The 25,247-nt window shown below is 50.5% G+C and overlaps 1 protein-coding gene and 1 pseudogene across 5 annotated transcripts in view; both read right to left on the bottom strand.

Moving 5' to 3' along the window:
• Positions 1-6,919: 6,919 nt before the first annotated feature.
• On the bottom strand, positions 6,920-7,532 carry LOC140387005 (large ribosomal subunit protein bL20m-like; annotated as a pseudogene).
• A 6,007-nt stretch (positions 7,533-13,539) lies between these two features.
• Positions 13,540-25,247, bottom strand: part of LOC140387004 (Na(+)/citrate cotransporter-like) — a 176,107-nt gene continuing 164,399 nt past the window's right edge. For 4 of the 5 annotated variants that reach the window (XM_072469975.1, XM_072469979.1, XM_072469978.1 and 1 more), the window contains 2 exons: positions 16,107-16,244; positions 13,540-14,659 (listed from right to left, as the gene is read on the bottom strand). In XM_072469975.1, the coding sequence (XP_072326076.1) occupies positions 14,525-14,659; positions 16,107-16,244 (273 nt within the window). In that variant the 3' untranslated portion in view covers positions 13,540-14,524. Of the gene's footprint in view, positions 14,660-16,106; positions 16,245-21,381; positions 21,655-25,247 lie in introns of those variants that run through there. The other variant, XM_072469980.1, reaches the window with a different exon arrangement.

Below are 25,247 nucleotides of genomic sequence, written 5' to 3'. Positions count from 1 at the left end.
GTGAGAGTCAGCACCTTCAGGAACTGTCCCCCAGTGAGAGTCAGCACCTTCAGGAACTGTGTCCCAGTGTGAGTCAGCACCTTCAGGAACTGCGTCCCAGTGAGACTCAGCACCTTCAGGAACTGTGTCCCAGTGAGAGTCAGCACCTTCAGGAACTGACCCCCAGTGAGAGTCAGCACCTTCAGGAACTGTCCCCCAGAGAGAGTCAGCACCTTCAGGAACTGTGTCCCAGTGAGAGTCAGCACCTTCAGGAACTGTGTCCCAGTGAGAGTCAGCACCTTCAGGAACTGTGTCCCAGTGAGAGTCAGCACCTTCAGGAACTGTGTCCCAGAGAGAGTCAGCACCTTATGGAACTGTGTCCCAGTGAGAGTCAGCACCTTCAGGAACTGTGTCCCAGTGAGAGTCAGCACCTTCAGGAACTGTACCCCAGTGAGAGTCAGCACCTTCAGGAACTGTGTCCCAGTGAGAGTCAGCACCTTCAAGAACTGTGTCCCAGTGAGAGTCAGCACCTTCAGGAACTGTGTCCCAGTGAGAGTAAGCACCTTCAGGAACTGTACCCCAGTGAGAGTCAGCACCTTCAGGAACTGTGTCCCAGTGAGAGTCAGCACCTTCAGGAACTGACCCCCAGTGAGAGTCAGCACCTTCCGGAACTGACCCCCAGTGAGAGTCAGCACCTTCAGGAACTGACCCTCAGTGAGAGTCAGCACCTTCAGGAACTGACCCCCAGTGAGAGTCAGCAACTTCAGGAACTGTCCCCCAGTGAGAGTCAGCACCTTCAGGAACTGTATCCCAGTGAGAGTCAGCACCTTCAGGAATTGTCCCCCAGAGAGAGTCAGCACCTTCAGGAACTGTGTCCCAGTGAGAGTCAGCACCTTCAGTAACTGTCCCCCAGTGAGAGTCAGCACCTTCAGGAACTGTCCCCCAGTGAGAGTCAGCACCTTCAGGAACTGTGTCCCAGTGAGAGTCAGCACCTTCAGGAATGTGTCCCCCAGTGAGAGTCAGCACCTTCAGGAACTGTCCCCCAGAGAGAGTCAGCACCTTCAGGAACTGTGTCCCAGTGTGAGTCAGCACCTTCAGGAACTGCGTCCCAGTGAGAGTCAGCACCTTCAGGAACTGTGTCCCAGTGAGAGTCAGCACCTTCAGGAACTGACCCCCAGTGAGAGTCAGCACCTTCAGGAACTGTCCCCCAGAGAGAGTCAGCACCTTCAGGAACTGTGTCCCAGTGAGAGTCAGCACCTTCAGGAACTGTGTCCCAGTGAGAGTCGGCACCTTCAGGAACTGTGTCCCAGTGAGAGTCAGCACCTTCAGGAACTGTGTCCCAGTGAGAGTCAGCACCTTATGGAACTGTGTCCCAGTGAGAGTCAGCACCTTCAGGAACTGTGTCCCAGTGAGAGTCAGCACCTTCAGGAACTGTACCCCAGTGAGAGTCAGCACCTTCAGGAACTGTGTCCCAGTGAGAGTCAGCACCTTCAGGAACTGTGTCCCAGTGAGAGTCAGCACCTTCAGGAACTGTGTCCCAGTGAGAGTCAGCACCTTCAGGAACTGTACCCCAGTGAGAGTCAGCACCTTCAGGAACTGTGTCCCAGTGAGAGTCAGCATGTTCAGGAACTGTGTCCCAATGAGAGTCAGCACCTTCAGGAACTGACCCCCAGTGAGAGTCAGCACCTTCCGCAACTGACCCCCAGTGAGAGTCAGCACCTTCAGGAACTGACCCCCAGTGAGAGTCAGCACCTTCAGGAACTGACCCCCAGTGAGAGTCAGCACCTTCAGGAACTGACCCCCAGTGAGAGTCAGCAACTTCAGGAACTGTCCCCCAGTGAGAGTCAGCACCTTCAGGAACTGTATCCCAGTGAGAGTCAGCACCTTCAGGAATTGTCCCCCAGAGAGAGTCAGCACCTTCAGGAACTGTGTCCCAGTGAGAGTCAGCACCTTCAGGAACTGTGTCCCAGTGAGAGTCAGCACCTTCAGGAACTGTCCCCCAGTGAGAGTCAGCACCTTCAGGAACTGTGTCCCAGTGAGAGTCAGCACCTTCAGGAACTGTGTCCCAGTGTGAGTCAGCACCTTCAGGAACTGCGTCCCAGTGAGAGTCAGCACCTTCAGGAACTGTGTCCCAGTGAGAGTCAGCTCCTTCAGGAACTGACCCCCAGTGAGAGTCAGCACCTTCAGGAACTGTCCCCCAGAGAGAGTCAGCACCTTCAGGAACTGTGGCCCAGTGAGAGTCAGCACCTTCAGGAACTGTGTCCCAGTGAGAGTCAGCACCTTCAGGAACTGTGTCCCAGTGAGAGTCAGCACCTTCAGGAACTGTGTCCCAGTGAGAGTCAGCACCTTATGGAACTGTGTCCCAGTGAGAGTCAGCACCTTCAGGAACTGTGTCGCAGTGAGAGTCAGCACCTTCAGGAACTGTACCCCAGTGAGAGTCAGCACCTTCAGGAACTGTGTCCCAGTGAGAGTCAGCACCTTCAGGAACTGTGTCCCAGTGAGAGTCAGCACCTTCAGGAACTGTGTCCCAGTGAGAGTCAGTACCTTCAGGAACTGTACCCCAGTGAGAGTCAGCACCTTCAGGAACTGTGTCCCAGTGAGAGTCAGCATCTTCAGGAACTGTGTCCCAATGAGAGTCAGCACCTTCAGGAACTGTGTCCCAGTGAGAGTCAGCACCTTCAGGAACTGTACCCCAGTGAGAGTCAGCACCTTCAGGAACTGTGTCCCAGTGAGAGTCAGCACCTTCAGGAACTGTGTCCCAGTGAGAGTCAGCACCTTCAGGAACTGTGTCCCAGTGAGAGTCAGCACCTTCAGGAACTGTACCCCAGTGAGAGTCAGCACCTTCAGGAACTGTGTCCCAGTGAGAGTCAGCATCTTCAGGAACTGTGTCCCAATGAGAGTCAGCACCTTCAGGAACTGACCCCCAGTGAGAGTCAGCACCTTCCGGAACTGACCCCCAGTGAGAGTCAGCACCTTCAGGAACTGACCCCCAGTGAGAGTCAGCACCTTCAGGAACTGACCCCCAGTGAGAGTCAGCAACTTCAGGAACTGTCCCCCAGTGAGAGTCAGCACCTTCAGGAACTGTATCCCAGTGAGAGTCAGCACCTTCAGGAATTGTCCCCCAGAGAGAGTCAGCACCTTCAGGAACTGTGTCCCAGTGAGAGTCAGCACCTTCAGTAACTGTCCCCCAGTGAGAGTCAGCACCTTCAGCAACTGTCCCCCAGTGAGAGTCAGTACCTTCAGGAACTGTGTCCCAGTGAGAGTCAGCACCTTCAGGAATGTGTCCCCCAGTGAGAGTCAGCACCTTCAGGAACTGTCCCCCAGAGAGAGTCAGCACCTTCAGGAACTGTGCCCCAGTGTGAGTCAACACCTTCAGGAACTGCGTCCCAGTGAGAGTCAGCACCTTCAGGAACTGTGTCCCAGTGAGAGTCAGCACCTTCAGGAACTGACCCCCAGTGAGAGTCAGCACCTTCAGGAACTGTCCCCCAGAGAGAGTCAGCACCTTCAGGAACTGTGTCCCAGTGAGAGTCAGCACCTTCAGGAACTGTGTCCCAGTGAGAGTCGGCACCTTCAGGAACTGTGTCCCAGTGAGAGTCAGCACCTTCAGGAACTGTGTCCCAGTGAGAGTCAGCACCTTATGGAACTGTGTCCCAGTGAGAGTCAGCACCTTCAGGAACTGTTCCCAGTGACAGTCAGCACCTTCAGGAACTGTACCCCAGTGAGAGTCAGCACCTTCAGGAACTGTGTCCCAGTGAGAGTCAGCACCTTCAGGGGAACTGTGTCCCAGTGAGAGTCAGCACCTTCAGGAACTGTGTCCCAGTGAGAGTCAGCACCTTCAGGAACTGTACCCCAGTGAGAGTCAGCACCTTCAGGAACTGTGTCCCAGTGAGAGTCAGCATCTTCAGGAACTGTGTCCCAATGAGAGTCAGCACCTTCAGGAACTGACCCCCAGTGAGAGTCAGCACCTTCCGGAACTGACCCCCAGTGAGAGTCAGCACCTTCAGGAACTGACCCCCAGTGAGAGTCAGCACCTTCAGGAACTGACCCCCAGTGAGAGTCAGCACCTTCAGGAACTGACCCCCAGTGAGAGTCAGCAACTTCAGGAACTGTCCCCCAGTGAGAGTCAGCACCTTCAGGAACTGTATCCCAGTGAGAGTCAGCACCTTCAGGAATTGTCCCCCAGAGAGAGTCAGCACCTTCAGGAACTGTGTCCCAGTGAGAGTCAGCACCTTCAGGAACTGTGTCCCAGTGAGAGTCAGCACCTTCAGGAACTGTCCCCCAGTGAGAGTCAGCACCTTCAGGAACTGTGTCCCAGTGAGAGTCAGCACCTTCAGGAACTGTGTCCCAGTGTGAGTCAGCACCTTCAGGAACTGCGTCCCAGTGAGAGTCAGCACCTTCAGGAACTGTGTCCCAGTGAGAGTCAGCACCTTCAGGAACTGACCCCCAGTGAGAGTCAGCACCTTCAGGAACTGTGTCCCAGTGAGAGTCAGCACCTTCAGGAACTGTGTCCCAGTGAGAGTCAGCACCTTCAGGAACTGTGTCCCAGTGAGAGTCAGCACCTTCAGGAACTGTGTCCCAGTGAGAGTCAGCACCTTATGGAACTGTGTCCCAGTGAGAGTCAGCACCTTCAGGAACTGTGTCCCAGTGAGAGTCAGCACCTTCAGGAACTGGACCCCAGTGAGAGTCAGCACCTTCAGGAACTGTGTCCCAGTGAGAGTCAGCACCTTCAGGAACTGTGTCCCAGTGAGAGTCAGCACCTTCAGGAACTGTGTCCCAGTGAGAGTCAGTACCTTCAGGAACTGTACCCCAGTGAGAGTCAGCACCTTCAGGAACTGTGTCCCAGTGAGAGTCAGCATCTTCAGGAACTGTGTCCCAATGAGAGTCAGCACCTTCAGGAACTGACCCCCAGTGAGAGTCAGCACCTTCCGGAACTGACCCGCAGTGAAAGTCAGCACCTTCAGGAACTGACCCCCAGTGAGAGTCAGCACCTTCAGGAACTGACCCCCAGTGAGAGTCAGCACCTTCAGGAACTGACCCCCAGTGAGAGTCAGCAACTTCAGGAACTGTCCCCCAGTGAGAGTCAGCACCTTCAGGAACTGTATCCCAGTGAGAGTCAGCACCTTCAGGAATTGTCCCCCAGAGAGAGTCAGCACCTTCAGGAACTGTGTCCCAGTGAGAGTCAGCACCTTCAGGAACTGTGCCCAGTGAGAGTCAGCACCTTCAGGAACTGTCCCCCAGTGAGAGTCAGCACCTTCAGGTACTGTGTCCCAGTGAGAGTCAGCACCTTCAGGAATGTGTCCCCCAGTGAGAGTCAGCACCTTCAGGAACTGTCCCCCAGAGAGAGTCAGCACCTTCAGGAACTGTATCCCAGTGTGTGTCAGCACCTTCAGGAACTGCGTCCCAGTGAGAGTCAGCACCTTCAGGAACTGTGTCCCAGTGAGAGTCAGCACCTTCAGGAACTGACCCCCAGTGAGAGTCAGCACCTTCAGGAACTGTCCCCCAGAGAGAGTCAGCACCTTCAGGAACTGTGACCCAGTGAGAGTCAGCACCTTCAGGAACTGTGTCCCAGTGAGAGTCAGCACCTTCAGGAACTGTGTCCCAGTGAGAGTCAGCACCTTCAGGAACTGTGTCCCAGTGAGAGTCAGCACCTTATGGAACTGTGTCCCAGTGAGAGTCAGCACCTTCAGGAACTGTGTCCCAGTGAGAGTCAGCACCTTCAGGAACTGTACCCCAGTGAGAGTCAGCACCTTCAGGAACTGTGTCCCAGTGAGAGTCAGCACCTTCAGGAACTGTGTCCCAGTGAGAGTCAGCACCTTCAGGAACTGTGTCCCAGTGAGAGTCAGCACCTTCAGGAACTGTACCCCAGTGAGAGTCAGCACCTTCAGGAACTGTGTCCCAGTGAGAGTCAGCATCTTCAGGAACTGTGTCCCAGTGAGAGTCAGCACCTTCAGGAACTGTGTCCCAGTGAGAGTCAGCACCTTCAGGAACTGTGTCCCAGTGAGAGTCAGCACCTTCAGGAACTGTACCCCAGTGAGAGTCAGCACCTTCAGGAACTGTGTCCCAGTGAGAGTCAGCATCTTCAGGAACTGTGTCCCAATGAGAGTCAGCACCTTCAGGAACTGACCCCCAGTGAGAGTCAGCACCTTCCGGAACTGACCCCCAGTGAGAGTCAGCACCTTCAGGAACTGACCCCCAGTGAGAGTCAGCACCTTCAGGAACTGACCCCCAATGAGAGTCAGCACCTTCAGGAACTGACCCCCAGTGAGAGTCAGCAACTTCAGGAACTGTCCCCCAGTGAGAGTCAGCACCTTCAGGAACTGTATCCCAGTGAGAGTCAGCACCTTCAGGAATTGTCCCCCAGAGAGAGTCAGCACCTTCAGGAACTGTGTCCCAGTGAGAGTCAGCACCTTCAGTAACTGTCCCCCAGTGAGAGTCAGCACCTTCAGGAACTGTCCCCCAGTGAGAGTCAGCACCTTCAGGAACTGTGTCCCAGTGAGAGTCAGCACCTTCAGTAACTGTCCCCCAGTGAGAGTCAGCACCTTCAGGAACTGTCCCCCAGTGAGAGTCAGCACCTTCAGGAACTGACCCCCAGTGAGAGTCAGCACCTTCAGGAACTGTCCCCAGTGAGAGTCAGCACCTTCAGGAACTGACCCCCAGTGAGTCAGCACCTTGTAATGCAGTTGAATATGAAGGAGAGATGGTGGTAAGGGTGATGAAGGTGGTCATTGCCTGGCAGTTGTGTGGTGTCAACGTAACTTGCCAGCCCAAATCTGAATATTTTCCAGTTCTTGCTGCATTTGGACATGGACTGTGTTATTATCCGAGGAGTCGTGAAGGCCTGAACATTGTGCAGTTGTCAGCAAACATCCCCACTTCTTTTTTTTTTCTGACTACATAAACTTTATTGCAAGAATTTTGCACACAATAATTATCAGTGAAGCCCCCATTGGAATGAAAAAGCCTTGTCAAATAATCCACACAGAAGACTGCCAAAATCTTCTGACTTGAGGCAAAGACTGTCTGCTGTAAACATTTTGATGATGTGACGGCATTAACAGTCAGTCAGGTAAGAAGGATTTGCGGCAATTATTCATGCTCATCCCTTTAGTCAGAATGCCCGATGCGTGAAAATATGGCTGTGGGTTCTGTCCCGTCGCCCAGTGCATTGCTGAAGCCCTCTTCTCTCCTTCGCTTAGCCAGTGCTGCCAGGGACTTGAACGTCTTCGGTTCGTGTATGGCCAATCTGCGAGGACCTTCCTGTTCAGCTCCACTTGGTACTTAACCAGGTTATTGATCAACGCGGGGTATTTCAATGCATGCTCGTGCGAGGCTGCTGCGATCCTGCTTATCCAAAGCATCCTCATGTTCCGCTTCTTGAGTTTCTTGGCCTTGGTGGAGTAGAGGAAGGCTCTCCGCACGGTCCGCACAGCCAGGCTGTAGCATTGGTTCTCCCTGCCTCGGAAATGCCGCGCGTGTTGAAGAACCTCCTGGTGCCGCTAGTAGCGGTCGGGGCCTCGGCTCCAGATCCTTCGGGACAACGACAGGAAAACCATCAGGCTCCCGGCCCCCTGGGTGGAAGTGTACTCTCTCTCTCTTCCCCCCCCCCCCCCCCCCCCGCCCACCTACACCTCCTCCTCCCCCATTATAAGAAACCCAGCCGAACATCCCCACTTCTGACCTTATGATGGAAGGCAGGTGGCAGCTGAAGTTGGCTGGTTTGGAATGCGGTCTTGGGCAGAGCAGGCTCCATACCAAGCTGTGATACAACCAGAAAGAATGCTTCCTATGGTGCACCTGTAGAAGTTGGTGAGGGTCGTAGCTGACATGCCAAATTTCCTTCGTCTTCTGAGAAAGTAGAGTCGTTGGTGGGCTTCCTTAACTATAGTGTCGGCATGGGGGGACCAGGACAGGTTGTTGGTGATCTGTACACCTAAAAGCTTGAAGCTCTCGACCCTTTCTACTTCGTTGCCAATGGACTGCAGCCCCAGCAGCTGGTCCGGCTGGTCCAGGTTGATTTCAGGTCGTCAGTTTCAGGTGTCTCCAGGGCCCTAAAGATCACTAAATCTGGAAGTAATTGAATTAGAACATTGTTAGAGAGTTTAAAAGAATTAGAATGAAGTTTTAGAAGCATAGAACGAGAGTAAAAGATAGAATTAGAGGGTATGCTGGGCACAGCTTGCAAGAAGTCGCCTCGCTCCGGCACCACCTTAGATATAAGCCATATAATGATTTTTAGAAGATGACGATACTTCAGCTCACCCGGCTGATTTTCGCCTCAGCTGGGAGATATCCACGCAAACCTCATCCGAATGTCCTGTCAAATGCAATACCTTCCAATGTGTCAGCCTGGAATTGAGCAAATTCCACTTCAAAATCATCCGGAACATTTTCCATGACATGGAATCGCTTTGCAAAGTAACAAATTGGTGTAACGTTTGCCTCCATCCTCCCGCTTGGATTTGCCACTGTTGCTTGTAGCAGCAATTCATCCTGAAGGGGGAGCCTGGTGGTGACATAGTCACACACTGCAACATAGTACTTTCGTACCAATGAGGAGAAGTTACTCCTCATCTTGTCGGGTGATGTTTCCCGTCGTGAGAAACTGCCTGGTTTGCTCACCAACGACGAGGCCTTCGTCGGACATCTGATTGCAGTTGTCCTGGTACATGCAGCTCGCAGGAACGCTGCCAAATGCAGCAGGTTTCACAAAGCGATGCAACAGGTCCTTCTATGTAGAGTCTGTTAAGAGTCTGTTTTTTGGGCGCTTCATTTTGGAGCTCTAGATTGAACCTGTTGAACACAGCCAAGTGTATATTGAAGAAAGATACAATACAGCTTGTTTCTGTCACAAAGCTTTGTATAATTCCCAGCAGCTTTGCCTTAAGTTGGCTGTACTGTTGTATTAGCAACAGGGTTGCTGGCTGTGGGAGACTCCTTCTTGCTTCCAGCACTCACACTGCTGCTTTTTCCATCTCTCTTACTATTGTCAGTCCATGCACAGCAGTTGTCTGAACAGATCCTGCACTGGTCTTTTTGGGTCTCACTTAAACCAGGCAACCACTCATTGCTTTCACAACGTGAATGCTGGTTTTGTTCTTGCAAACAATGTTCTTGTGCTACACGTAACACTACCCCTGTGTATGTGTGTGTGTGCAGGTTGAGCAATCTCCTTGGTGATGGCTCTGCCGCTGGAGGCTTGGTAGACGTCTTTCCAGAAGTGTCAACCTTCAGTCGCTCAGCGTTTCTCAAGCCCCCTTCATTCTTTCTTTCTCCTTTCTCAGATTCTGCTTCTTGGGAGAAGTATTCCTGTAACACAGACCATTGTTCCAAGAATCTGTCTGCTGTTCTTTCCAAGGACAACCGTCTCGTGCAGACACATAGAACATAGAAAATACAGCACAGAACAGGCCCTTCGGCCCACGATGTTGTGCCGAACCTTTGTCCTAGATTAATCATAGATTATCATTGAATTTACAGTGCAGAAGGAGGCCATTCGGCCCTTTGAGTCTGCACCGGCTCTTGGAAAGAGCACCATACCCAAACTCAACACCTCCACCCAACACCAAGGGCAATTTGGACATTAAGGGCAATTTATCATTGGCCAATTCACCTAACCCGCACATCTTTGGACTGTGGGAGGAAACCGGAGCACCCGGAGGAAACCCACGCAGACACGGGGAGGACGTGCAGACTCCGCACAGACAATGACCCAAGCCGGAATCGAACCTGGGACCATGGAGCTGTGAAGCAATTGCGCTATCCACAATGCTACCGTGCTGCCCTTAAGAACAAATAAATCTACACTATATCATTTTACCGTCATCCATGTACCTATCCAATAGCTGCTTGAAGGTCCCTAATGTTTCCGACTCAACTACTTCCACAGGCAGTGCATTCCATGCCCCCACTACTCTCTGGGTAAAGAACCTACCTCTGATATCCCTCCTATATCTTCCACCTTTCACCTTAAATTTATGTCCCCTTGTAATGGTGTGTTCCACCCGGGACACGTTTGAGAATTCTGTGATTTTCTAGATTGTTCAAAGAACAAAGAAAAGTACAGCACAGGAACAGGCCCTTCGGCCCTCCAAGCCCGTGCCGACCATGCTGCCCGACTAAACTACAATCTTCTACACTTCCTGGGTCTGTATCCCTCTATTCCCATCCTATTCATGTATTTGTCAAGATGCCCCTTAAATGTCACTATCGTCCCTGCTTCCACCACCTCCTCCGGTAGCGAATTCCAGGCACCCACTACCCTCTGCGTAAAAAACTTGCTTCGTACATCTACTCTAAACCTTGCCCCTCTCACCTTAAACCTATGCCCCCTAGTAATTGACCCCTCCACCCTGGGGAAAAGCCTCTGACTATCCACTCTGTCTATGCCCCTCATAATTTTGTAGACCTCTATCAGGTCGCCCCTCAACCTCCGTCGTTCCAGTGAGAACAAACCAAGTTTATTCAACCGCTCCTCATAGCTAATGCCCTCCATACCAGGCAACATTCTGGTAAATCTCTTCTGCACCCTCTCTAAAGCCTCCACATCCTTCTGGTAGTGTGGCGACCATAATTGAACACTATACTCCAAGTGTGGCCTAACTAAGGTTCTATACAGCTGCAACATGACTTGCCAATTCTTATACTCAATGCCCTGGCCAATGAAGGCAAGCATGCCGTATGCCTTCTTGACTACCTTTTCCACCTGTGTTGCCCCTTTCAGTGACCTGTGGACCTGTACACCTAGATCTCTCTGACCTTCAATACTCTTGAGGGTTCTACCATTCACTGTATATTCCCTACCTGCATTAGACCTTCCAAAATGCATTACCTCACATTTGTCCGGATTAAACTGCATCTGCCATCTCTCCGCCCAAGTCTCCAAACAATCTAAATCCTGCTGTATCCTCTGACAGTCCTCATCGCTATCCGCAATTCCACCAACGTTTGTGTCGTCTGCAAACTTACTAATCAGACCAGTTACATTTTCCTCCAAATCATTTATATATACTACAAACAGCAAAGGTCCCAGCACTGATCCCTGCGAAACACCACTAGTCACAGCCCTCCAATTAGAAAAGCATCCTTCCATTGCTACTCTCTGCCTTCTATGACCTAGCCAGTTCTGTATCCACCTTGCCAGCTCACCCCTGATCCCGTGTGACTTCACCTTTTGTACTAGTCTACCATGAGGGACCTTGTCAAAGGCCTTACTGAAGTCCATATAGACAACATCCACTGCCCTACCTGCATCAATCATCTTTGTGACCTCCTCGAAAAACTCTATCAAGTTAGTGAGACACGACCTCCCCTTCACAAAACCGTGCTGCCTCTCACTAATACGTCCATTTGCTTCCAAATGGGAGTAGATCTTGTCTCGAAGAATTCTCTCCAGTAATTTCCCTACCACTGGCGTAAGGCTCACCGGCCTGTAGTTCCCTGGATTATCCTTGCTACCCTTCTTAAACAGAGGAACAACATTGGCTATTCTCCAGTCCTCCGGGACATCACCTGAAGACAGTGAGGATCCAAAGATTTCTGTCAATGTTTGTATTTCCTTGAACTCTTTGTGGCGATTGCTAGACTTCTCAAGGTGGTAATAATAGACGGGCGCAAGCAGGTCCACCGGAGAGAACGGCAGCTGACTTGTCCCTTTCTCTGCAGCAGGATGAAGGTGACACGGACATCCAAAAATGAAAATATCTGGCTTTTCTTTCTTCACAAGGAAGCAGCACCATTGTGGTCTCCCACCATCCCTGCTGCATTGTCTGCAGGAAAGCAGATCCCGCTTTTCCAAGGAATGTTGTTTTCCTTAAGACCATTGTCCAGAATTTGGAAAATGTTTTTTTGCCATTGGATCTCTCTTTCGTTGTGGCTATTTTGAGTAGCGCACTGATCGCCCTGTCCACATCTGCGTCAGAGGACCGAACAATGATAGAATAGTTGTTCCTCCGCACCAGGGTCAGAACTCGAATCGGTTGAGATAGAGAACGGGATTTGCCTGATTTTCCCAAGGATGTCACCTTTCGCCTCTTGGCATTGCTGTTGTCTTGGTCCAGCGTGAAGCCAACCTGGAAGCAAATCGAATTGTGTGGAAACAAAACTTTCACAAGATCAGCCAAATGATCGGCAGCCTGAAACGTCACATTGTGCTCAATCAGGAAATGTGTCATCAAAGTTTCTGCTCTTATGGCTGAGTAGTCCTTCTGTTGCATGAAAGGTTTGATGTCGCGGGTGCTTTCAGAAACTTGTGCCACAGCATGATGTTTCTTGGATCGCATATGTGCCTGTGTATCATTAGCTCTTCTGTGAGTAATGCTGAAGTCCGATGAGGAGACCTTACATTGTGCAGAGTATTCACCCTTTCTGGATTGTACAATACAGGACCATCTTGATATCTAGTCCTTCTTGAAAGTCTGTTTTCTAGATTTAGCACCAGACGAAGTCATGATCACTACTTACTCAATATTTGTTTTTTCCTTCCAACCTGACTATGCTGTCAATACAAGAGACTAACAGGCTTGAACTGAGGCCTACTGGTAACTCCTTTACAAACAAGCCTGCTGTGGCTGGCTCCCTCTCCACTTGACAAAGTCAAAACAGAAACACCTGGAAATGGTAATGGAAGGCACTTAGAAAACGTATTCTATCATACTGCACAGAGAACAAATGCAGCAGGGTTTAAGTGACCCATCTGCCTGTGTTTTTAAATTATTAAGATGGAAACATTTGAAAATTGCCTTACTATCATCCCATCCAACTCCCAATGCCACAGGCCTTCGATGATGTAGATGATCTCGGTCATTGATATTGTAGTTTCACCCTCGACCGTGATTTTTTTTTTATCCCAGTAGTAAAATACACGCACCTCGATACCTCATGTGCGAGACCACGCGAAGGTCAGGATCACCTGACACACATGCGCTGTTAGTGTGCGGGGCGGAGAGGGGGCGGGGCCTCTGCGCAGGGTCCTGTCGCCAAGGAAACCAAATGAAGCATTTCGGGAGGCAGCTTGCCAATCAACTCTCCTTTTGCCTATTTCAGTGCTAGGAATCATACTCTCCTATTCAAACAGATTTTCCGAGTTGACAACTCTGTTGAACCCTTTCCTGTACCTCTGCATATAGTTTCTAGTCGTTAATACTTACTGTTGAACTACTGAAGACTACAAAATATTTCCCGAGGACACAGATCTATGGACATTAAGGAATGAAGGGATATGGGAAAAGTGTGGGAAGACGGAGTTGAGGTACAGGGTCACCCATGATCCGATTGAACAGCAGCAGAGCAGGCTAGATGGGCTGAATGACCCTCTCCCCTTTTTCCTATTTCTTATGTTTTTCACATATCGAAGATGGGAAAGAGTATCAGTTTGGGGGAGCGACGTCATGTGATGAAACCTCCAGTAATATGTCCAATCACAGTTGGCGAGCCGAAGAGGAGACTTGGGAAGGTGGCAAAATGGGCGGAAGGTCCTGCCTTGTCTGAAACTGTTACACTGTGGAATAACCCAAGTTCAACAGAGAAAACAACTTTCAAACCACGTTCATGGACAAGATCAGCCACTTTTCAAAGTCAGATTTATTGAAATTACTTAAATCACGACAGGAGAAATGGATACGTCTCAGAGGATACACTGATTGGACACGAGCAAATCAATAGATTGAGGGTGAACCGAACACTCTTTATTTGCCCCGTGTTGGAGAATTGGTTTATTTTGTTGTGTTGAGCTGCTTAAACAGTGAGGGCCGATTCTGGACTCAGTCACAATGTGACAATAGCTACAGACGAGCTAACAGAATTGGAATGTTGGGCGGTGATCAATCCCAACCGAGACACCTTGTTAAACTTCATTCAGCACTGAGCAATAACTTACATTTATATAGCGCCTTTGACATGGTAAAACATTCCGTCGCAGTTCACAAACAAAACCTGACGGCAAGCTACGTAAGGAAATGATAGCCCCTTAGCTTGGTCAGAGAGCGCGGTTTTAACAAGTGTCGCAGAGCGGGAGAGAGAGAGAGAGAGATGGGGAGGTTTAGGGAGGGAATTTCAGCACCGAGGGCTCGCGAACAGGAAGCACGGTCACCGATGGTGGAGCGGTGGAAGTCAACGATGCTCGAGAGTCCAAAAGTGGAAGAACAGCGAGATCGCAGAGCATGTGTAGGGCTGGAGGAGGTTAGAGAGATCATAAGACCATAAGACATAGGAGCAGAATTAGGCCACTCGGTCCATCGAATCTGCTCCGCCATTCAATCATGGCTGATATTTCCTCATCCCCATTCGGGAGGGTCAAGGCCATGGAGGAATTTGAAAACAAGTAATACATCTAGAGGGTACAGCAATCACAGATACATTCATCTTTTAATCAGCGCACTCATATTTCTGGACATTATATTGGTGTTTTTCTCACACATCACGCTCAGTCCTATCCCATTCCTCTGGAATTCGAGTTTGTGCCTTTCACCGATCAAGTCGCTCAATTTTCTCCATTTGTCACTTCAATGGCCTCCAACTTCCACAAGACATGGTGATGCAGGCCCCCAGTCTATTTATGGGTGGCATGGGTGGTGTTAGCCCACTCCGGGAAGGTGCTGAGGTCGAACATTGCATGACCCCAGGTGTTGATGGCGATAGTAACAGTGATCACTCCGATGACATTGAGTAAACATCCAGCCTTGGCCTGTGGAATGATAGAAAATAGATTCAGTCAAACTGGAGCAAAGTCTGCCCTCTGAAAGCTGGGGGTTGAGCAGATACACTCCTGATATCGGGAAGCATTGAGATGGCTGGTATCAGTCCGAGCCCTGGAGCCCAATAGATAACATTGCATACACACAAGGACAGGAGGAGGCCATTCAGCCCCTCTAGTCTAATACACAGGAAGCCATTCACAGCCTCTCCAGTTTGTTAGAAACATACAGCACAGCAGTCTATTCGGCCCATCGCTCCTGTGCCAGTAGATTACTCCATTTCTCTACTCTCTCCCCAAAGCCTCACAAATTATTTTTCTTCAAGTATTAACATATAAATGAAGAATCTTTCCAATGGCTGAAGTCAAGTCATAAGAAGGCATAGACTGAAGGTGACTGGCCAAGAAACCGAGAATCCGATAAATACATGAAGGAGAAAACATTACGGTGAAATGGGAAGAGAGTGGGGACGTGGCAGTGACTGGATTTCTCTTCAAGGTGGCCACCACACACAGGTTCAATGGGCCAAATGGACACCCTCTCTGCTGCATTTTCCTTGAATTCTATTCAATGATCTATCCTGTTTTCAGTCAAAGCGTTCCAGACCCAAGAGCTCGCTGTGTAAAAAAAAAAAAAGCTTCCTCATCATCTTTGGATCTTTTGCTGAATATCTTAAATCTGTGTCCCTCTGGTTACTGCCCCTCCTACAAATGGAAGCAGTTTCTCCCTGTTTAATCCATCAATATTGTTCAGGATTTGGACCACTTGCCACCAAGTCTCCTCACGAGCCTCTCTGTTCTCAGGAGATGAGAGGCAGCTTCTTCTCCAGTGTCTTCCATCACTTGAATCATTCTGGTAAATCTGTGTATCCTCCCCAAAGCCTCCCTAAGGTGCGGTGCCCAGAATTGAACACTCTAGCTCTAACCACTGTCTTATAAATGAAGGTTTACCATGAGTCTCTTCCGTCATTTAATTAGATCAAGGCTGATCAGATTGTGGCCTTAACTCTGCTTCCTATCTGCCCCACTGCCCCCAACATCCCCTCTCCATGCACCCCAATGCCCCCCCATATCCCCACTTCGTGCCCCCCCCCCCCCCACATCCCCACTTAGCGCCCTACCAGATCCCCACTCAATATCCTCTGCCCCCCCATATCCCCCTTTGGCCCCCCCCCTCACATCCCTCTACACCCCAGCTGCGTGCCCCCCAGTCCCTCTCTGCGACCCCCCCACCCCCCTCTGCAGCCCCTCATCCCTCAATGTGACCCCCCCAACCTTCTTCGCAGCCCCACATCCCTCTCCTTGCCCCCCCCCACACCCCTTCCACATCCACCAAAATCCCCCTCCTTGACCCCCCCTGACATCCCCCTCCATGATTCCTCTCCTCCCCCCCCCCCCCCAATAACCCTTGAGTCCATTCTCAGTCAATAACACTTACCATGTCGGAGACCTTGAGGTGACCAAAGGAGAACACAATGGCATTGGGGGGAGTGGCAACAGGCAGCATGAAGGCAAAGGAGGTGCTTAAAGTGGTTGGAATCATCACGTACAGAGGATTCATGTGGATTGAGGTAGCCTGGATCAGAAAGGAAAAGAAAAACAAGTTAGCAAGAGGGGATGACATCTCCGATCTGTTTTGATTGGCTGGGATTAGAAATGTTGCTGAATGTAGCACAATTTAACCCAAGTTACATCGGGGTAATTATTGAACGGTGGGAGTTAATGGTTAACTCGCAATTTGTTACAATTGCTCTCGGGCGGGTGTAAGAGATGCCGCAAGTGTTTCACTATGAAGAGGAGCAGGGCAGTAAATCCCGGTGTCTCGGCCAACATTCAACCCATGTCAGGGGAGAAACCGATGAGCTGGTCATTTACGGTGTTTCTGGGAGCTTGCTGTGCGCAAATTGGCGTTTCTTACATCATACACCACACACACATTTCAAAAGTATTTCATTGGCTAAGAACATCCTGAGGTCATGAAGGAGCTTTCGAAATACAATCTTTCAATCTTGTATTCCTGCAGCACCTTATTCAGAGTCTGGGCAACAATGGGCTAGAGACATGGGACTGGATTCTCCCTTTGGGAGACTAAGTCACCACGAGGGCGTGAAAACGGTGGTCTTTTCAACCAGGAAAACTGGCGCAAAACAGCCACTGATTCCCCGTCTTGCTGGGGGCTAGCAGGGAGGCAGCGTAGAGCTCGCAGCTCTCGCTGCCGATATGGCCCTGACCATTTCCAGTTCCATGGCCGCCCCGTGCTTCATGGCGGACTCAGCCCGCGGACCCAGACTGCAAAAGTAGTGCCCCCCTTCGGCCGCTCACGTGCCCCGGACCACCTGCCCATATTGCCCCCAGCCCCGAATGAAGCCCCCGCCCCCCTGCCCGCCGGTCGGCCCTCCCCCGACTGTGGCGCCGCCGGACTGAGTCTGCAGCCCCCACGCGAGGATCCCGGTCGGTGTGAGCACACGTAACCCACGCCGTCAGGAACTCGGCTGGTCCGGGACGGAGCATCGCGGGGTGGGCCGTGGATACTTGGCGCGGCGTAATCGTAGAGTTCGACGATTTTAGGGGGGGGGGTGAATACGAAAACCGGCGCCCCTCCCCCCCGATATTGGCGTCGAAACGGATTCCCCGCCCCGTCGCCGAACCCGATTTCAGTGTCGGGAGTGGCGAATCCAGCCCTCGGGGTTTTACAGCATGGAAAGAGGCCCTTCCGCCCATTGCGTTGATGCCAACCATCAGCTAGTCTGAGGAACGATGGGCTGCTTGGGGGTGCACTGACTGTCCTTACGGAGGGAACCACAGCAGCTATTTTAGGTAAAAGTTCCCCCAAATGGGTGAATTCTCCACTTCATTTGGTTGGTGGAGTTTCCGATTCAGGGAGGAATTGTGGTCGGGTCGCAAACCAAAAGCTTCCCCTCCCTTTAGAGGGATCCGGTTGTATCTTTCGGTAGATTGCTAGTCAGGTCATCAGCTTCATCCAAAGCGGGAGATTTAAGATTATGTTCAGATTTAAATTAAGGATTTCTTCTTCCAAAACGCTAATTCTCAGGATGTGGGGGTCGCTGGCCAGGCCCGTATTTATTAACCATCCCTAATTGCCCTCGAGATGGTGCTGGTGAGCTGCCTTCTTGAACCGCTGCAGTCTATGTGGTGTAGGTGCACCCACTGTGCTGCTAGGGAGGCAGTTCCAGGATTTTGTCCCAGCGACAGTGAAGGAACGACAATATATTTCCAAGTCGGGGTGGTGAGTGACTTGGAGGGGAACCTCCAGGTGGTGGGGTTCCCAGGTATCTGCTGCTCTTGTCCTTCTAGATGGTAGCAGTCTTGAAGAGAGAGCCCCTAGCACCTGTAGCCATCTGGGATGGCCACGTCCCGATTACAAAATGGACACTTTGCAAAGAATGCAGGGAAAATGGACACTACCGAGAAAGCAAGCAGGTGCAAGGTTTGTCTGTTGATTCGAGCTGTAGCTCTCAGACAAGACCGATACTGCAGAACCGTTTCCATATTAATGAGCCATCCCCGGGGACAAAAGGGTAACATTTAGGTAAACAATGCCAAGACAGACACTCCAGCGCCAGAGGAGACTAAAACAAAGCAGACCAACGGCCACCTAGGACACGCCCAGCAAGCAGGGAACCCACCCCTCTATTGGAGGAAAATCGATAAGAACGATATGGAAACGGCCCAATTAATTGGGGCCAAGTTCAAGGCCCGCCCAAAAGCGCGCGAAGCCCCTTTTGGGTATAAAACGTGTTCCCCAAGAGAATCGCTCTCTTGACCTTGGCTCTCAGCGAGAGACCTGCCAAAGCTGCTCCAGACCAAGTAAGTTCCAAGTCAATGCACGCTATGAGATAGACGCTCTTAGTTGCTATCCTGTAAACAGCTCAACCCAGCAGCCTCAGAACCGAGCAACGGCCATTGTTCCTCTGACTGAGTGGGTGCCCAAAGCTAAGTCTAGGCTTTTAGTAATAGTGATAGTTTAGTTTGTAGAGTTTATGCATGAGTATATTTGACTGTGTGTAAATAAATGAGCGTTGCTTTTGAACTTACTGACTGGTGTATCGAGTCATTGATCAGTATTCGGTTTTGAACCTTGTGGCGGTATCGTTAGATACCTGCCGACTCTTGAGCAAAAGTAATTAAACAGAGCCAAATTAAGAGACAACACAATTAGCAACACACCCAGAATCTATCCCTGCAGTTGTGTGGAGGCCTCAAGCAGATGTTAACACCTGGGAGTTGTGAAAACTGTCTGCGTCATGAGATCTTCCTGGGAGGCACACAGACACATCTGGATATAATGAATAGCCATTGACCAAATCAGGCAACCGCTCCCCGGGTGAGGTTCCCAAATTTGTTAACTCTGCGAGATCCCTCAATTTGTTACCATCCAGCTGGGATGCCCCGAAATGAATGTGCCCCGGGCGAGGGGGGAGGAGCTGACTCCTTTTCTTCAGTCACCTCTCCTCTGCTGGTCACACAAGAAATCTAAAAAGGATCCCTCACTTTGTACATCCCTTTCCCAGTCCCAATATTTATGTTTTAAAATGAGCCAATTTAACCAGGCTTCCTCGAGTTAAAGGGAGCGAGTTTATCAACTTGTGTCCAAGTGTGACTCACCCTCTGCTTAATCTCCAAACTCACATACTTGAAGGTGCTAGAAGCTGAATTGCCAATTTTAAATTTGTTCCTAATTTGATTAATAACATTTTCTAAAGTCATTAGTGACGCCCCCACAAAATATTGTCTAAATGCATCATTAAGATGACCCCAGACTTTCCCTTACAGTGCCAATAGAATATGCCAATTAAACATGGGTGTGTCTGTCTTCAGCTATCAACACCCTGGGCGAGATTCCCCGTCGGCAAAATTGCAAAACGCGAATTCGCGGAGAATAGCCTCCGCCGCCAAAATCACGGTTGGCGCCGATTTGACGTCAAACCAGGATCCTCCGGCGCACGGAAAATGGTTGAATGTGCCACTCGCCGCGTGGTGTTTAAGCACCGCTGGAATATCATTAGCGAGCCTGACCCGCTATTCTCCGGGGCCTCCGCGATTCGCCACCGCCGATGGGGCGAGTTCCCGACGGCGCGGTTCACGTGTGGTCTCAGCGGTCAGGAACCCGGCATGGCGGCTGCGGACTGTGTCCAGCCGCCCTTCAGCCTGTCGGCTGGGAGCTGTGCTGCTGACCAGGGGCGGGGGAAGTGACCGGGGGGGGGGGGAGCAGTATTTGGCAGGTTGGGTCCGCGCATGGCCGTCGCCGTGTTTTACGGCGCGACCGCTGCAGGCCGTCACCGTGCGCATGCGCGGCCACAGACACGGCCATTCTCCAGCCAGCCTTTGTCGTGGGAGCCAGGAGTTTTACTCGACGCTGCTGCTGGACCGTCACCGGTCACAGGATGGGTATGGGGTCGGCGACTACTTTTCCGCCACAGTTCCTCCGCTGGTGACAACACTTAGCCTCAGACACGATGAATCCAGCCCCCTATAGCTTTAACAGAATTCCCTCTATCGATAAATATCAGAACCACGAAGCATTGTTTAAACCAGCCAAACATTCATTCAATTCCCAGTGCTTCTCGTATTCCTGGTATTTCCTGCGGAGGTTGCCAGAATACTCACCTCTCTAGCAGGCTCTCCTGAAGGAAAGCCGCTTTGATATCTGTGCAGTTACACTTCCAAGAATAAAAAAGTGGTTAAAATGGCCAATGGGATCTTCAAAAACCTCCTTTCCAGCCGCGGCCTGATCTCTCCATCCCCAAGCATTCCCCTGGCCACCAAACTAGCTTTTGGCCTTTTACATCCCATCTGATAGGACCTTTCCTGTACAGATCCATCTGTGTGATAGAGCAACTCTGAATAGTCCCCAACTTCTTTACAACTATAAGCTCTTAGGTCAGCCTCTTTTACCACCCTGTTCTCCAATCTATTAGTAGCGGCAAACATATTTCGTTCACAGGAACTTCTACTTCTGTCCTTTGTCCGAGAAAGCTCTCCATTACCCATGCTGCATTTCCCAGGCTGCGGCCTCTCTCTCTCTCTCTCGACCTCTCTGCAGAATCAGAATGCCTCCTGGAGATCCTGTCTACATGATCCCTATCTTCTCCTAAACCTATCCCCCCCAGTCAGCACTCGAAGCTATGTTTTCTTATTCTCCACTCTTGTACTCCCTGCTGCCAATTCTTGTCCCAAGGCTACCACTTTGTTAGATTCCCAAGCTAATGGGTCACTTACAACCAGCCATGGTGGTGGCGTCCAATATTTAATACATATGTCCCATTGAGATTAATTCATACCCTTTGTCCACAACCTTTGTGATGAAGGATTGGCAAAATGTTCCAGATAATTCTCTTCCATTTCCAGAGGTCAACAATCCTTCCTGAAGGACCGCCGGTGGCGGCCATGGAGTGAGTGATCACACACAGGGCAGCTCCTGCCTTGAAGATGTTGTTTCTGTTCCCTTTAACCCGAACTTCGGGGAATCTCAGCGGAAAGGTTGTGTGGAGAATGGAGGGGGGTCAGTTCTCTCCCATTTCCACCCCACTCCCAACCTGGGTGGAATATCTGTGGGGTGTGTTATGGGCGAGGTGTTTTCAGAACCCCAAAATGTATCATGGAGTTCCACTAACCTCTCCCTTTAATGGATTGTTGCTTTTGAAGCACACGGCTTGTTTCCCAGGTGTGGGATTACAATTATGGACACGTGGTTTTTAACACAAAACAATGTTTATTCTATGAACTCAACTTAACCTTCTAAATAAACATTGGATCCCTTAACACCCCTTACTTCAAAGATAACCCCAAAAATAATACACACTAAATAATCCCTCAAAATGTTCCTTCAAACATCCAAAAGGCTTCAAATCTTCAAAACAGTAATACACCAGGTCACAGAATATATATATTTTCTGTTGGATGGCAGAGATATATCAGCTTGGTTGACTTCAGCTCCAGCACCTTGCTTTTCTTCCTGCAGCTCTCTGGAAACACACAGACACAAACAAGCTGCTTTCTCAAACTGAAACCAAAAGCAGAAGTGAGCTCAGCTCCCCCCCCCCCCCCACCCCTGTGACATCACTTCAGTAATATGAATTGCTTCATCTGTTAAAGGTACATTGCTTAAACATCCATTTCTTAAAGGTACTCTCACATGACAGGTATCAAACTCAACAGAAGACAGCGAGAGCCCTGGATAAAGAGTTGGAGGAGGCTCATGGTGCAGCATCAATTGCAAACATTGGTGGAGGGAGAGGGCCATGATGGACTGGAAAGCTGCCAATGAGAATCATAGGTTTGCTGGGGAGGTTCGGGGTCTTCTCGGGGTATAAATTGAATGTTGGGAAAAGCGAGGTGTTTCCAATGAATGCTTCGGGGTGAGGGGGGGCGAACCTGGGGCCTCTGCCATTTAAGGTGGCGAGGGAGAGGTTCCAATACCTGCGGATCCAGGTAACGCGTGAATGGGCCACGATGCATAGGTGGAACCCGACGGGGTTGGTGGAGGAGGTTAGGGGGGGACCTTAAAAGATGGGATACACTGCACCTGACATTGGCGGGGAGGGTGCAGGTGGTAAAAAGTGTTTCTCCTCCCCAAGGCTTTTTTTCGGAAGGTAGATGCATTAATCTCGGAATTTGTGTGGGCAGGGAGGATGCCTCAGGGGTCTAGGGCTCTGAAGGGGGTCTGTTGCTCACACGTTTGTCGCGTTACTATTGAGCAGCGAATGTGGAAAAGGTGAGATGATGGTTGGGGGAGGGGGGGGTGCGAGGGGGCAGATTAAGTTAGGTTAGAGGAGTAGTCTTGCGAGGGGGCGCGCCTGAGGGCCCCGCTGCTGTTCGCCCTGAGGAAAGACACGAGCAGTCTGCTGGTGGCGTCGCCCAGACAAATTTGGAACCAGCTGAGTTTGTAAATGTACGTTCAGTAAACTCTGTGGCATGTTAAGACTGTGTTAATATTTTGAACAAATTTGGAATAAAATGCCTTTTCAAAAAAAAAAAACTTCTTGATAGTCTTGACAGAAACTCCTGGTCAATCTTCTGCTACCATGTTTAATACATGGGGCAGCACAGTGGTTAGCACTGTGGCTTCACAGCGCCAGGGTCCCAGGTTCGATTCCCGGCTTGGGTCACTGTCTGTGCAGAGTCTGCACGTTTTCCCCGTGTCTGCGTGGGTTTCCTCCGGGTACTCCGGTTTCCTCCCACAAGTCCCGAAAGACGTGCTGTTGGGTGAATTGGACATTCTGAATCCTCCCTCTGTGTACCCGAACAGGCGCCGGAGTGTGGCGACTAGGGGCTTTTCACAGTAACTTCATTGCAGTGTTAATGTAAGCCTACTTGTGATAATAATAAAGATTATTATTAATAGGTGAATATCCATTTACCGAATTAGGCAGCAGGAAACATTCTGTTTAATTCTGATACTATTTAGGGCAGCACGATAGCATTGTGGATAGCACAATTGCTTCACAGCTCCAGGGTCCCAGGTTCGGTTCCGGCTTGGGTCACTGTCTGTGTGGAGTCTGCACATCCTCCCCGTGTCTGCGTGGGTTTCCTCCGGGTGCTCCGGTTTCCTCCCACAGTCCAAAGATGTGCAGGTTAGGTGGATTGGCCTTGATAAATTGCCCTTAAGTGTCCAAAATTGCCCTTAGTGTTGGGTGGAGGTGTTGACCTTGGGTAGGGTGCTCTTTCCAAGAGCCGGTGCAGACTCAATGGGCCGAAGGGCCTGTTCTGTGCTGTATTTTTCTATGTTCTAAGCTCCACTTTTCATTTGTGCCTTTCCATGACAGTTTCTGTTCCCATCTTATGCTCCCTAATTCTTGCCTAATCGCATCATAATTACCCCTCCCCCAATTATAAACCTTGCCCTGCCGTATGGCCCTATCCCTCTCCATTGCAATAGTGAAAGACACCGAATTGTGGTCACTATCTCCAAAGTGCTCTCCCACAAACAAATCTAACACTTGGCCCGGTTCATTACCCAGTACCAAATCCAATGTGGCCCCGCCTCTTGTCGGCCTATCCACATATTGTGTCAGGAAACCCTCCTGCACATACTGTACAAAAACTGCCCCATCCGAACTGTTCGACCTATAGAGGTTCCAATCAATATTTGTAAAGTTAAAATCACCCATGACAACTACCCTGAGACCTCCACACCTATCCATAATCTGTTTTGCAATTTCTTCCTCCACATCTCTATTACTATTTGGGGGCCTATAGAACACACCTAATAACGTGACCGCTCCTTTCCTATTTCTATCTTCAGCCCATATTACCTCAGTCAGCAGATCCCCTTCTAACTGCCTTTCTGCAGCCGTTAAACTATCCTTGATTAATACGCTACTCCTCCACCTCTTTTACCACCTTCCCTACTCTCACTGAAACATCTATACCCCGGAACTTCCAACAAGCATTCCTGTTCCTGTTCTAACCATGTCTCCGTAATGGCCACAACATCGTAGTCCCAAGTACCAATCCACACTCCAAAGTTCACCTATCTTATTCCAGATGCTCCTTGCATTAAAGTAGACACACTTCAACCCACCTTCCTGCCTGCCGGTACACTCCTGCGACCTTGATACCCTCCTCAGTACCTCACTACTCTCAACACTGGCTTCTGGAACACAGCTCGTTTTCCCTGCCCCCTGACAAATTAGTTTAAACCCCCCCGAAGAGCCGTAGCAAATTTCCCTCCCAGGATATTGGTTCCCCTCTGGTTCAGGTGCAAACCGTCCTGTCTGTACAGGTCCCACCTTCCCCAGAATGTGCTCCAATTATCCACGTACCTGAAACCCTCCCTCCTACACCACCCCTGCAGCCACGTGTTTATCTGCACTCTCTCCCCGTTCCTCACCTCGCTAGCACGTGGCACCGGCAACAAACCAGAGATGACAACATGATTTGTCCTGACTCTCAGCTTCCACCCTAGCTCCCTAAATTCCTGTTTTAAATCCCCGTCCCTTCTCTTACCTATGTCATTGGTACCGATGTGTACCACGACTTGTGACTGCTCCCCCTCCCCCTTAAGGATTCTGAAAACACGGTCCGAGACGTCATGGACCCTGGCACCCGGGAGGCACCATGACATCCGTGAGTCTCTTTCGTTGCCACAGAACCGTCTATCTGTCCCTCTAACTATCGAGTTCCCAATAACTATTGCTCTCCTGCTCCCCCTCCTTCCCTTCTGAGCCACAGGGACGGACTCGGTGCTGGAGATCCGGTCATCGTGGCTTACCCCAGATGTACCGGTATTACAATTAAATAAGGGTAACTACAAAGACATGAGGGAGGAGCTGGCCAGAGTTGATTGGAGAAGGAGCCTAGCAGGGAAGACAGTGGAACAGCAATGGCAGGAGTTTTGGGGGGTTATTCGGGAGGCACAACAGAAATTCATCCCAAGGGGGAGGAAACATGCTAAGGGGAGGACAAGGCAACCATGGCTGACGAGGGATGTCAAGGACAGCATAAAAGAAAAAGAAAAACCATACAAAGTGGCGAAGATTAATGGGATGCCAGAGGATTGGGAAGCCTTTAAAAGCGAGCCGAGGACAACTTAAAAAGCAATAAGGGGGGAGAAGAT

Source organism: Scyliorhinus torazame, chromosome 12, assembly GCF_047496885.1.
Source record: "Scyliorhinus torazame isolate Kashiwa2021f chromosome 12, sScyTor2.1, whole genome shotgun sequence".
In the NCBI taxonomy this organism is placed as follows: Eukaryota; Metazoa; Chordata; class Chondrichthyes; order Carcharhiniformes; family Scyliorhinidae; genus Scyliorhinus; species Scyliorhinus torazame.
Note: the sequence above shows the minus strand (reverse complement) of the source record. Positions and strands in the feature narration are given on the sequence as shown.